Here is a 14,369-nt window from a genome sequence, read left to right as displayed (position 1 = left end):
TGTCTCAAAGCCATGACAAATTTTTAATTACAGAAGAGGAAAATGTGCTGGCTTAAGGACAGTGATTTTAGCTATTTTTTAGCTATTAAAAAATGCCTGTTTTCTGCCCAAAGAGAGCCACCCAGTATTTCTGTCCCTGGAATACAACAGCCATTCCGCTTCCTGCTGCTTAAGCTTTGCGGGGAATGGAAATACGAGTTGTGTGACAGTGTTTACTGAAGTCAAGGGCTCGGTGTGAATTAGAAGTTTGAGCTATCTCTTTGGGTGGTATTGCTGCATAGGCAATCCCTGCTCCTACCTCTGCTGCAACTTTACATGTTGTATCTTTGAGGTCTGAAAGATGCTGCTGAAAAATGTGCTCCTTTTTGTTGCTTTTTTTCCTCAGAAAATTGTAACCCTTCCTGAGGTTTTCTTATATGTTACCTATGAGGGAAGGAATTTCTATGTCTAATTTTGTTACAGAAGACTGGATAAAATGAGAAACTGGGTGTCTTGGCTTTTTTATGACCCTGTTCTTTTTCCCTTAAAAAACAAAAAGCAAGCTCCCACCTCTCCATGCTGCCCAAGGGCTTTTCTATCTGTTGATGTTAGGAAATTCACTCACAAACCTGGCTTTTGCTCTGCGAGAAGAGATACGTTCCTTGTCGTTTTGCCAGACTCTGGAAGACTTCACAAGCCACCTCCTGGTTAAGGACCCATTAAGTGACACCCCATAGCCCTGTGGACTAATCCAAGCTTTGCCAGCACAGTGTGCAATGAAACCTTGCATGAAATAAATTAAAGGTGAGGTTTTTAAGGATGTGGGAAGGTATCAGTAAGCACATGCTGGGTTTTGTGAGCTGAGGGCAGTTCAGTGGAATCAGCTCTTGAGCCAGAGGAACAGTGGACCTGGAGGGCTGTGTGGAGAGGGAGCAGAGCAGTGGAACTTCGTGCCTGTAGGAAAGGTTTAAATTTCCCTTTCTGTGTGCCAGTATTTGTAAGGGGTTTCTTCTATCATAAAGCATATATTCAGATTACTTCTTATCTGGCTAGGCAGGCCGCCTGATTCTTTTTGGTCTGCAGAAAAATTATGTTTTCCAGTTGGTTCTCTATCTCAGATCTTTTTGCGGGATGCTTTCTATGCATCAGGATAGCCAGGGGGTTTCAGACACTGTGTTTGATTGAGGGTTTTGCACTGCTGAGCAGGAAAATGTCTCTGGATTCCCTTTGTGGACTGCTGAGATGAATGTGTGAGAAAGAAAAATAGCTTTATGGGAGCCTGGAAAGAGCGAAATTCACAACTAGCTTGAGCTTTAATCTGTTGAAGAAGAAAATTGACTGTTAGGAGGTATGCGACTCCTTCAAAAGGTCTGGATTATTTTTGATGTCCCTCCTGTACCTTCCTGTTCATATGTAACAATTCCTAATGATCTCTTCCCTGTATTGGTCAAATGTGATCACAGTGTGTGGTAGGAAACTCCCTGAATAATAAACTCTCCAAAATGAGAGTTTTATTGCCTGTATGGACAGCAGTAGTTGCAAAACACCTATTTGCAGGGAGTACAGAATGTATAATAAAACGGTTCCTGGACTAAGACGGCAAGTGACAGGCAGTGGTAGTGAGGAGGTAACTTTTGTTTGCATCAGGCTTAAAAACTCATGAAAAAATGAGGAAAGATTTAACCTGTGGTCAAAAAATGTTCAGTGCAAGGACCAATATGTTGGAAAAAAGCTTTTATTTCTGGTCCTTATCACAAAAATGTGTTTGGAAACCTCTGCTAGACCTTGTGCACATCAATATATACATATATTATTCCACATTTGTCATGAGTGACTTGTTTGCTAGTCATGGTTAATTACTTGCCTTGATTCCTTACCGCTGTTCCAAAGATTTGTGCATCCATTTATCCAGACATCAAGCATGCAGGAAGCTGGTTTATCAGGTTTTGATGCATCATGATGGAAAACCATTACCAGTTGGAAATGCTTCACTGAGCATACTTGCACGATGGTTTTGCAATAATGGCTCTTCATTGTTAGTGAAGTATAAAGCTCCTGCACGAAAATTCTCAGTAAGGGCAGTGATAGGGTACGTTTGCAGAGGTGCTGGTGTCCTCCTGCCCACACTCGTGACTGTAAGTGCATTTATCTTTCTGCATGGAGTGTGGGAATTCTGGATGGATTCGGTGTTCCACATTAACACTGCACACAATGGAAAGGCGCAACGTACCTAGAACGTGCTGTTTGTTGTTCCCTGTTTCTGTTAAGGTCAGAACATGCTAGAAACTGTTACCTGGACCCTCTGCCACTACATGGTCAGTGGAGCTCATATGATACTTTACAACATACCAGTTCCCTCTCTAGTCTTTACTGCTAATTCCTGATGCTTTTGCAGGGTTTCACATTATCTTCTTGCCAATTTTAATTGTCTGTAGAGAATATTTCTTGTCTTATATTTGACATGTAAGTGGGCTGAAATCCAAACTTTCAGGAGCCTTTATTTGTATATGTGGTTTTGTTTGGTTGGCTGTTGTTGTTTCAGGGTTTTTTGGTGGTGGCGGTGAGGCTTTTGTTTGGATTTATTTACTCAGGAAGATGACAGTGCTGTACTACGCTTTTGTCATGTGCAATAGAGGTGCCTAAATATGGACATACAGTCTCATGTCAAATGTCTGAGGGTGTCCAAAACATTTGAGGAGGGTTGGTGAATATAATATTAATACAGGACATAAGGCATATCTGGAAGATCAGATTGTTCAGGAAGTAGACTCACCTGCGTATTAGTGAGCATTTCAGAGATTGTGTACGCACCCTAAAAGGTATGGTACCTTGAGTAAAAGATAGGTATTCTCTAATGATCCTGGAGGAGTAGAGAAATCCATGTGGTTCCACATCTAGGAAACTGAAGGCTGCAGAGCTTTGTGGAGCAGGTCTTCAGTGACAGGAAAGGCAACTCCTGTGCCATGTTTCTGCATTTTATATTTCAACCAGCCGTTGTACATTTAGCCGTGTGTTTGGCACTGAAGCTGTTAGAAGGCTTGATGAGGTTGCTGCCTCTCTATTTGTATGCTACAGGATGCTTTCTTGCTGAGTGAGGCAGAATTCCTGCTTAGGTGAACCAGTTGCTTTATCATCTTTTGGCAGAAAGAAGCTGTACTGTGACACTAACCTGAGTGTTGTGAGAATAACGGTAACTCGTGGTCCTGTGCCAGGCCAACTTCTCCCCCAAAGGTGATCACCGCAGCAAACGGCCAGAACCACAGCTCGTTGCCTCTTGCAGAGCCTGGCTGCTGCTCTGAGTCCCGGGGACAGAACCTCGGGCTCCTGCTCTGAAGATCTGCTGTGCCCTTCTCCCCCACTGGCGTTGGACCCAGGGAACCGTCACTCAGCAGGGACACAGATTTGAGACGAGTAAATTATTTAGACAGATGGAGTTTTGAAGGCTTTAAGGTCAGTGTTATTTCCTGAAATGACTGCAGTGCAGTTTTGCTCTAAGGAAATTTATCCTCACTTTTGATGCCAAAACTGGTGCAATTTGGGCACGACTGGCTTCAATGCTAACTTTCCATGTCCTGTGGGGAATGTCTTGTTCGGCTGGGCACTGTTCAGCTTGATTGGGCAGTCAGCTAGTCTTTGATTAGAAATCTTTCTTACTTAGTAATTAAGTTTTCATTTCCAAAGGAGACAAAGTTTTTGAGTCTAAACCAGCCAACTGATTTGTTAGCGCTTCCAATTGCCTTTATCCAAAGTGAGATTCAAAACTTGAAGAAATAAGTCTCAGCCCTTCTGTGCAGCACCAAATATTAGTCCAACCAGGGAGGACAAGCAATGCCAGCAAATGGTATCTCCTGTGTGTTTTCATGTGTTTTCTTTAATAATTGTCAGCTTAAGTTCATCAAAAATAATTTTACACTTGGCTTCCCTGATTTTTAATTAGTATTTATCATGTAAAACTATAGCCAGGGAGCTCTTGGACACTTTGAACAGGAAGAGTGGTGAGTGGTAAACAATCAGCCTGTTCATGAATACCTCTCTTCTTTGGCGTATGTTTGTTTTCTCAAGATGTAATTACCAGGCGTAGTCCGAAATTGTTCTGCTTCTTACCTCCTCTTGCTTGGATAATTTTTTCTATATTTTCCATCTCTCCTGAGAACTCTATTTTTAATGGTTAATTTAAAGAAAGCCTCTTGAGTATTATAATGTGTATTCTGATTAGTACACCTAATTGCAAAGAGTACATTACTTAAAAAAAAAAATGAATGAGGCCGTATTTTTCAGCTGAGTTTCATTTGCACACTTTTTTGAGCCTGAGGAATAGCGAGTACAACCAGTAACAATGGAATACCTGATATTTGAACAAAATTGGTTTTGCCCTCAAGTATATGGCCTATTTGTATCCACAGATTTAAGCACAAACAGATGAGCCTTTGTGTAAACCCAGGCTTTAAAAATCTCAGTTGTCGTGTTACTGCATATGTTATATTGGGTCAGACATACCAGTTGAGGTTGAGTTAGGCTGGAGAAAAAATGTGCTTTATTTGCTCATGTGGGGAATCATTCTTTGTAACAGTGAAGTGAAAAATGTATATACAAATACAGAGTCTTAGGGAGGAGCTGTGTGTGTACAGAAGCTCTAATCGTCCCCTTGCATTCTCCTCTTGGCCTGCTGGGGTGCGAGGTGGTTAATTGCCCCGACCTTCTTCTTTTCCAGTTTATCCCTGATTCTGCAGTCTGAAAATACGAATTTCTGCCTTTACGCTACTCTTCATCAGCCTGACAGATTTTTCCAAGCAGGTGTGACTGTAGGACTGAACCCTCCTCTAGGAAATGGTGTGGATTTCTGCATGAAGACTGGTCTGTAGTGAAACTTCCACAGGTAGTAGAGGGAAGGTAGAAGACGTGACGTTAAACATGTATAAATTATTCCAACTTAAAAGGGTAGATCCACAGATCTAAAACTCATCAGTTACCCTTCCCCGGCACACACTGCAGTGACTTGTGCCTGTTCTGTGAGTGTTTTACCAGGCAACTGAAAGGAAATTGATAAGGAGTTTTTCATAATTAAAAACTAAGATCCTTGCTGTTCCTTTTATCTCTTTTAAAATTGGGAAGGAAAATAATTTCCTTCCCCCTGCTGAGTGATAAACTATTTTGTTTGAAATATGTTTGCTCTGTAGCAGAGATCTCCCTGTTGCCATCAGAAGAACCACGTTGGGCTGGCAGGGCAGTGTCTGCACCAGCCTGGTCCCGGCTGCCACTGCAGGTCAGGCAAAGTCCTCACAAAGGAAGAGGCATCCCGTTGAGCTTGTTAAATGCATAATGTTCACATAGTAGCTACTAAGGTACATTATACTTGTCCAGTCTTCCTCCAGAAGTGTCTACCTGTGGAGTTACTCAGTAATATGTGTTGTGCAACTGCTTCATATCTCATTTTCTTCCAAATTAACTTTCTGCTGCTGAGAGCCTGTGTTTCTGTGTGGACAGAGGAATGTCCACAGGCACTTCAGGCAGCATAAGCTGTCACTGCCACTAACAGATGTAGCTCCTGTCACTGTTCCCAACATAATATTCCTTCTACTTCCGTTCTAGTGCTAGAAAAAAAGCCTTTGTGCAGCACGTGGCAGGCTCATTCAGGGACCTCTTTCAGCAGAGGAATAAGCTCAGCACAAAAAGATGGGTTTTGGTTGGTTTTTTTTTTGGCTGGATGGGCTCCCTGATGGGGTTCACCAGGCAACTCGCTGAACTTGAGCTGGTGGAGAGGGAGCCAGGCTGCCTCTGCTGGTACTTGCCTCTGCGACCTGGAGTGTCTGGCATGGTAACTTAATAAAGTAATTGCATCTGCTTCCAGAATTCATCTTGTAGTAGGCTGGGTACAGCCTGTTGCAAAGGGAATAAAGCATTTTTAGATTCTTAGTCAGATGTTCTGTAGAGAGTTGCTATTTCCATCTTTACCCACCTGTTACCAAATGATTTGCCAACATAAGATTATTTTAAGGACATTTAACTGCAAAATTCTCCCTCCTCCCAGTAGCAAAAATGTAATCCAATGTTATCATATCATGACTGGGTCAGAGTTGTAAGGCATGAGACAGACAAAGTGCATGCTGAATATCCCACAGCCCATCTGTCCCCAAAACTGCTGAGGATAGAAGAGGTTTTTTCATCCTTTGGGCTTGAAACAAAGACCACTGTTTTGGTGAGGATTTGGAACCACTTGGTTATCAGAACTGGAGAAACCCATATATCTGTATCATCTGGTTTTCGTATGGGCATAGGAGGCACCTGCTGACTGTCCCAGCTGCCTGGCTGAGTAGATGGATTTATAGTGTTTGTCGCTCCACAATTTTTGTGACACTGCTCATCTACCTGCACTATGGGTTTCATGGGTCTTGTAAAGTTGATGAAATCTTCTGTGGTACATTGCACACATTGCTCAACTTGTAATAACCAGTGCAGTTTCCAAAAACCTTCTTTCAAGAATACTTGCAGTTCAGACAGTAGCACTTACCTAGTTTTGAAAAGATGCCTTAATTGCTCAGTGTTAAACTCAGCCTCATTTAGCTGACTTTTTCATTATCTCCTGTTCTTTAAATCATCTGAGCCTTGGTGAATAAGCACTAAATCCTACTCCATCTATTATGCAGATGATCATATTGTTGTTCCTTGACGGCCCTCGCTTCTATATATATTAGTTCCTCTGTGTAGTGTTTAAATGTATTGGTGTATTTTTATTTCATAGGAAGCAAGAACAGAATCTATTGCCAGACCCTTGGAGATAAATGAGGCTGAGAAGATGATGAAAATTGCCATTGACTGTGTTCTGGTAAGCAAAATGATATTTATTTAATTGTAAAGTTATCATTCCTCTCCTTCAAGAAAAACATAGCTCTTTTTATCAGCAGCCTAGGGTTAAGAGTGCCCTCACCCTCAGCTGGCTGGGCCAAGTGCTGCTACACCTGGTTAGTTAATAGCTGATGTGGAACTGCAGTTAATGGCTAATACAGACTTTGGTGTTTAGGTAACATCAGAGGTGTGAGCAGGAGTTCATCAAGGCAGAGTTCAGTCTGTGACGACTCCTTGTGTTGTGGCAATGAATACAGTCACTGCTGGTTTATTTGTGAAGCCTGTTGTGTCCAAAGGGAACAAGCATGTTAATTTGAACTGTTAGCTTTTCCTGGCAGAGTGAAGAAGGTGGCAGGCAGAAATCAGCCTGCAGCAGAAGGGTAAACCATGCTGGCAGCAGCACCTGGGAGAGCATGTTAATACCCGCTCTGCTGTCTCTGTTGCACTGTATAACTTTGTCAGTTCAATGTGCAGAAACATTCCCCCAGTTGATGCATCAAAGAACTGCACTTGGCCTCCCATGGCCTCTCTCTTGGGAGAAAATGACAGAAAAACCGTCGGAATTTTAGTGGTATTCTCTGCCTCTGTTAGGAGCTCAGTAGTAGCCTCAGAAGCTTTATAGGAAGGATAAACAGCATAGTAGAGCAACTGGCTTCTTGGGAAATAGCACTAACGGATATCTCAGCTGGTTTAGTTCTGGACTGCTTAATGAAATGACCTCTTACAGATAAGCAGCACCTGACAGTTACTGCTGGAATTTCAGCACGTGTCAAGTCCTCTCTCACTCTCTCTCTCATTGAAAAGATGCTCATGGTTTCCTGAGCATGAGCACACTGAATGCATTTTAATAAACTAGAATATTACCACTTCCCCTTCCTGATTCCTGTAGCACATGTTGTAATGTTTAGGGTGCTTCCCAGATTTCAAAATTATGAATAAAGCAAGACTTAGAAAAGGATGAAGATATTAAGATAGGGTAAGTTATTTAGAAAAGTGACCTTTATCTTGAAGATGGAAGAAATTTCCATAAAACAGCACCAAGAAATATATTTATTTCTCACCTGTGTTTATTCAGGTGTTCTCGTGTATCCTGTCAGATTTTTTTGAGGAGGCTTATGCCTATCTTTTACTGTTCTAGATCATTATTATAATGTTATTTGATAACATGTGAGCAAGATTACCCAGAAAAATGTTCAGCATCTGAAAGATAATTCTAATTATTCCAGCACAAGCCATGGTTCACCAACCTTGTCTTTTAGGAGGAAGTCCAAAAGACTAAAGACATGTTGAATAATGTGGCTTTGGATGAAGCCAGTTTGGAAGTCAAGATTGAAAAACGAAAATTGGAACTGGAAAGAAGCCAGAAGAGGCTACAGACTCTACAAAGTGTTCGGTAAAGATTATGAACTGATTCTCTACTGCATAAATGAGCGTTCGCATAAATGATGGAAGATGTGTTGTTAATGTTTAGAGCAGCAAGGAATGCAGTCTGCAATGAGACTGAGATGATGGCCTGTGGAAAAGAGAGATTTTCTTCTCTACAAATGCCCAGTCTGGATTGTATTATAATTGTTTGTTTTTCTGTTACCATGTATTTGAAATCAGAATTTCAGGGCTATTAGAAGTGGCCAGAATATTATTTTTGGGAATTGCTTAATCACTACCTGAACTGTACAGAATGGTCAGGTAGCATGCCTTTTACTTTGTCATTCATCATAGATTGTGTCAGGTAGTTTGAAAATGGCAACTTGTGCAAACATTCGCTCTGTTCCCAGAGGTTTCAAGCATTCTTAGCCACTGATTATTCATTATACATCCTTTGTGTTAGGGTTGGTTCCTCTAGGCCGTGATACAGCCTGCCATAAAGTCAAGATGTTCAGATTCACGGTTTGGGTTGATTTCTTGCCCTTATTAAGCCACAGGTTTATGCATCTACAAGGTCATGCTCTATTTTTGACTTCATATATTAAAAAAAAAAAAAGAAAAAAAAAAGGAAATATTAGAAAAATGAGTGGTAGAAGGAATTACATTGATTCATATACAAGGGAAAGTGTAGAGTCCTGCATCTGGGCAGGAACAACCCCAGGTTCCAGTATAGGTTGGGAAATTACATATTAGAGAGCAGTGTAGGGGAAAGGGACCTGGGGGTCCTGGTGGACAACAGGATGACCATGAGCCAGCACTGTGCCCTTGTGGCCAGGAAGGCCAATGGCATCCTGGGGTGTATTAGAAGGGGGGTGGTTAGTAGATTGAGAGAGGTCCTCCTTCCCCTCTACTCCGCCCTGGTGAGACCACATCTGGAATATTGTGTCCAGTTCTGGGCCCCTCAGTTCCAGCAGGACAGGGAACTGCTGGAGAGTGTCCAGCGTAGGGCAACGAAGATGATTAAGGGAGTGGAGCACTTCCCTTATGAAGAAAGGCTGAGGGAGCTGGGTCTCTTTAGTTTGGAGAAGAGGAGACTAAGGGGGGATCTTATCAATGTTTATAAATATATAAAGGGTGAGTGCCATGAGGATGGAGCCAGGCTCTTCTCGGTGGCAAACAATGATAGGACAAGGGGTAATGGGATCAAGCTGGAACACAAGAGGTTCCGCTTAAATTTGAGAAAAAACTTCTTCTCAGTGAGGGTGACAGACACTGGAACAGGCTGCCCAGGGGGGTTGTGGAGTCTCCTTCCCTGGAGACATTCAAACCCGCCTGGACATGTTCCTGTGTGACCTCACCTAGGTGTTCCTGCTCCAGCAGGGGGATTGGACTAGATGATCTTTTGAGGTCCCTTCCAATCCCAAACATACAGTGATACTGTGATATACACGTTTGGATCAGTAGCACTTTGAAGGAAGGGTATGGGGTAGATGTGAAGCACCAGACAGCAGTTGTGTTCTTTGGGGCGCACAAGTGGGCTCTGTAGTGTAAGGACTTCATCACTTCTTGCTCTCAAGTCTAGTTCTGCTTGTAATGACACAGCACAGTTTTGTAACAAATAAAGTCTCCATCAAAGTTGGTGATTCACCAGCCGTGCTACAAGGCAGATTTTTGGAGTTATGCCACAGCAGGATAATTAACCTGGATTTGCCTGGTAAAGGGGCCAAAATATTGCCTTTGTGCCTGTTTGGAAGGGAATGGTAGTGGGTATGCAACAACCTTTCCTTTACTAGATGTAATTTTTGCAGAATAATTTAATGAGGTTTTTTGTCTCATACTTTTAGTCTCTGAAGTAGTGTGGAACCTTAAAAACAAAAGGTTCTTTTAGATTAGTTGAGCAGACATGGAAAGGAAGCTGCAAAATCAAAAAATGCATATTTCAGAATTCTGCATATACAGGTCAATACTCCGCTGAGTAGTTTGTGCTTGTTCTCTCCAGTCCTGCTTTTATGGATGAGTATGAGAAGATTGAGGAACAACTGCAGAAACAATACAGCAGTTACCTAGAAAAATTCCGTAATCTGACCTACATGGAGCAGCTCCTGGATGATCATCGTAGGACAGAGCAAGAGATGTTTGAGGTAAGACAGCTTAGAAATGCTCAGCAAGACTGTATATCCCATAGTTCTTGAACTTAAAGCAGGAAAATCTTTTAATACCCCTGTGCCAAAGCCACGCATCACTAGTTGTTGAGCCAGCCCTGAGTGCCTGGCAGGTTACTGACCATCCCATAATTGTGACTGCTCTTGGACAAGCATGATAATACAGCTCTTTTTTTGAATTAGTGAAGTTAAACCAAGGATAACTTATAACTTAACAAGGATAATTATATTTAATCCATTTTAATACACACTCTCTACAACTGTCTAAAACCACTGACGTTTATGTTGACTTTTTTTCAACCCTGATTTGTCTTTCGTTCCACCAAACAAATCTTAATTATCTTCTGTAGTAGAAGTGAGAGTCAATTCTTTTATCATCGTTGTGTATTTTGTTAAATAGCTTGCCAGAAAAAAGCAACAGCAATGTAATTAGATTAAACCGGCACACCATGTGCTGCTCAGCACCGAAGACTGATGCTTGGACCCTTTCCTTGACTAGGTGCATGTTTTTTGGAGTAATTTTTGTTCTGATTGAAAGACCCTTGCTGAATAACGAGGCTAATCTCTGGTGCACTTAGCCTCAAAGCTGTTTTGGTACCCTGCTGACGTTGCACAGCTAATGACCTGGGCCAGAGTGCATTTCTTAATTAGAAAAGTGATTTAAAGATTGTACCCAAGCACACAATTTTAATTAAATGACATTGAGCAGCTGAAGCACTCCAGCCTCTCCAGACTGCAGTGCCAGTCGTTTGTGTGGATGGTTTTGGTTTGTTCTTTGCTGTGGTGGGTGCAGCTGCAGGAGACGAGCACTCTGTAGCTCTTGGTGTTGTCCTGAGGTTCCTGTTCCTTCTGCCTCCCGGTGTCTGTAAGAATACAGAGCAGCGGCTGGAGAGCGATCGGCGGGAGTCTCCTGCCAGGCACCGGTCTGAGAAATCGCTGTGTCAAAAGGAATTTAAAGGCTCAGTGTTGAGTCTGAACTGAATGTATTGCCAGAACTGAACAGTTAATTGATGATGAAATTACCACCTGCAAAGCACCTGCTCGTTTGATGTAGAAGCCCTTTGAAATGTATGAAAAATATGAAATTATTTGTCTGTTATCAACTCTCATTTGTGGAGATGTCACAAGCCCTCAAATGACTCCTTTGAGAGTGTCTCACACTTACTGACAAACCGTTATGCACCACTTATTTTTGGATCTGAGGAATTTAAATAACAGTCTTTTGTCTTGGCAGTTTCCTTTGCCTTTTTTCATTTTCAGCCACCTCTTTTATTCTGCTTCTGTTCTCTTGTGCTGCTTGTGGGATTAATCCATCTTCCTGCATTTCTGTGCAGAAGCAGGGATTTATGTGCCATGTCTCCTCAAAGATTTGTTCTTATTTTTCTACTTTGTAAAAAGATTCAGCACATTTCATTAATTTTTATCCTGTTTTGGGGACGAAATTGTTTCTGATGCTTAGACATGAAAGCTATTAGAACCGTGGCTGCTCTAAAAATCAAAGTTTCAGGGGGCTGTAGATTTGAGGGTTGAAATTTTCTGTGACTGTAGATGAATGGCTCTCTTTTAAAGGACAACATAGACCAATACAATTCAAAAAGGTGTTTTTGAAACTAGCTTGTGTCATGCTAGAATAACTTGGCAAGATGCTTTAGCATTTGCCTTTTCTCTAGGCAGAATATGCTTATTCTTTCTTGTGCTTCTCAAAGGACATAGCTGAAGTTCATTCTTCTTCAGCTACTTTCTCCTGAGGTATTTTAAGGCTGCTTTTTATGCTGGTGCTGTGAAATTTCAACCAAGGAATACCATGAAGTGGCGGACACACAGAAGAGAATGTTCTAATCCACTCAGTCATTATCTTTCATTTGGGTTTGCTTAAGCCATTTTTCTTTTCCTCAGTATGTTATTACTATCAGTCAGCAGTCCATCATGACTAAGCAAGGAAAAGCCAAATAAACAGGCTATATTGTGACTTTCCCTCTGCAACCACCTTCCCCAATAAAATCCCCTCTTCATTAAACTCATGTTTTTTTAATCAGAGCTCCATATATGAAGCAGATGCTTTAATCTCAATATCCACACAACAGGGGTATCTGAGTTCTGCTGCACTCTGATCTGCTGCTTTGCACGCTATCCCATTTGAAATACTGAATCTAGCCATTCCCTTTGCAATGTCTGCTTACTGAAACAGCCAGACAGAAGGTTAATATGAAAAGCAGTTGGTTACAGTCTTTAATCTTCTAGCAAATGTACATTTGAATTATGACTGTTTGGTAACATTTTTATGGGTACCAGGAGAGCACTTCTGGTCCAGTTTTGCTGAATTATATTGAATATCAGATGTCAAAGTAAGCACAAGCATCTTAATTGTTGATTGCTGCTATTTTGGTATTTAGTCCAGTGTACAAGTATGATAGTATTGGTGCACTGAGACACACAAATCCCATAATGGAGAAATGTGAAGAAAATAGAGGAGGAGAAAGGGAATGCACAGGGAGAGAGTCGGGGCAGTGGAGCATGGGAGAAAATGGCAGAGGAAATTGCTGGCCTGAGGAAATTATGGTCACTCAAAAGGATAAGACAGAGATGAAGAAAAGGTGGGAGGGCATGTGAAGAGCATGTTAGAAAAGCTGGAACTGTTGCTGTGTGCATTCATTCCACTGAAGCAAAAATCTGCAATCCCCTGCCAGTACCATGGCAACTGGATGTAGACCCTCCAGTGTACCTCTCCATGCCCTGCAGCAGTTGTGTGCGTACCTGCTCCCGGTGCTTTACTGATGCTCTCTCACACTAAAAGCTTTAGCAAAAATTTGGGGGAAATGAACAGACAGTTGAGATCAGCTCAACTGACCTCAATCGGATCCATCAACTGAGTGCTATAGGTCCACATATTTGTTAGGATTATCTTGACACCTAATGTACCAAATGGGTGAACAAACTTGCCTTAAGATCCCAAATCTGGGGTCATTTGATTCTGTCGAGGGTTAAGATTGCGGGGTGACAATAAAACCCTGGCAGATGTATTGTTAACCCCCTCTTTCCCCCACCACTTCCCCCTCCCTCTCCCCCCTTTTTCACTAAGGAGAGGCGATTGGGAGGAAAAGAAGGACAGAGTGAAGAGAGTTAAAGATGTTTTACTAATGCTACTAATAAGAATAGAGAAAATAATACAAAATATACAAAACCAATCTTGAAAGTCTCAGCAACTGCAGAGCCGGCAACTGAAGTCCTGGATTAGACTCTGCAGCCAAGCAGAGCTGGATTCAGTCTCTCACTAGGCCTCAGTTCACAGGGACGACTAGCAAGGTCCTCTCCTAATGTCGGCCATAAGCAGAAGGGAAAAGGGCAAAGGGAAAAAGCAAAAAGGGACGAGATCCTCGTGATCTCCCACTTTTATATGAAGTATTCACGTGAATGGAATGTTATACACAGTTGGTCAGTTTCTTGCTCACTTGCTTCTCGTCGCCCCTCCCGTGAGATGTCCATCCGTGCTTATCAGTAAGTTTGCATTCCATTGCTAGGTTTACCAAAACATGTGTCTGGTTCTCCAGGAAAATGCAGTTAATACGAAGGCTTTAGCTGACAGGCAAATTCACTAAAAGAGAAACTTGTTTTTAACAAAACCAAGACAGATTCACAGCTTCAAATTCTTCATGCTTGACAGACTCTAGAGCTTTTTCACAGGCCTAGGGATCAAACAGGAATTGATTAAAATGATCCTACTTAAACCCCATTATATCTAGTGCATGATAACGCCTAGATTGGCTTTGGGAGAAAAAACTGTGATATTCATGAAACCGTAACTGTTTTCTGGGAACTTGGGAGGTGTGCGTGGAAAATTACAACTCTGTGTTAACAACATTGTTTTTACTAAACTAAATTGAAAAGGGAGCCCAAGATGAGATTTAAAACATTTCAATAAGCTAAAGATATGTGGGAAGACCAGTGACATTTTTTGAACAGGCCAATACCCATTTGAATTTTCTCCATAGAGGAGAAAGCAAAGACCGATATGGCAGGGGC

The 14,369-nt window shown here is 41.8% G+C and overlaps 1 protein-coding gene across 6 annotated transcripts in view; it reads left to right on the top strand.

Annotated features, from left to right (window-relative positions):
- The window catches only part of CLUAP1 (clusterin associated protein 1), a 55,746-nt gene that overhangs the window by 9,837 nt on the left and 31,540 nt on the right, over positions 1-14,369 (top strand). For all 6 annotated transcript variants that reach the window (XM_005505628.4, XM_021291869.2, XM_065030886.1 and 3 more), the window contains exons 6-8: positions 6,719-6,802; positions 8,082-8,215; positions 10,187-10,328. In XM_005505628.4, coding sequence (XP_005505685.2) covers positions 6,719-6,802; positions 8,082-8,215; positions 10,187-10,328 — 360 coding nt within the window. The remainder of the gene's footprint in view (positions 1-6,718; positions 6,803-8,081; positions 8,216-10,186; positions 10,329-14,369) is intronic.

The sequence above is a fragment of the Columba livia genome, chromosome 15, assembly GCF_036013475.1.
Source record: "Columba livia isolate bColLiv1 breed racing homer chromosome 15, bColLiv1.pat.W.v2, whole genome shotgun sequence".
Taxonomy (NCBI): domain Eukaryota; kingdom Metazoa; phylum Chordata; class Aves; order Columbiformes; family Columbidae; genus Columba; species Columba livia.
Note: the sequence above shows the minus strand (reverse complement) of the source record. Positions and strands in the feature narration are given on the sequence as shown.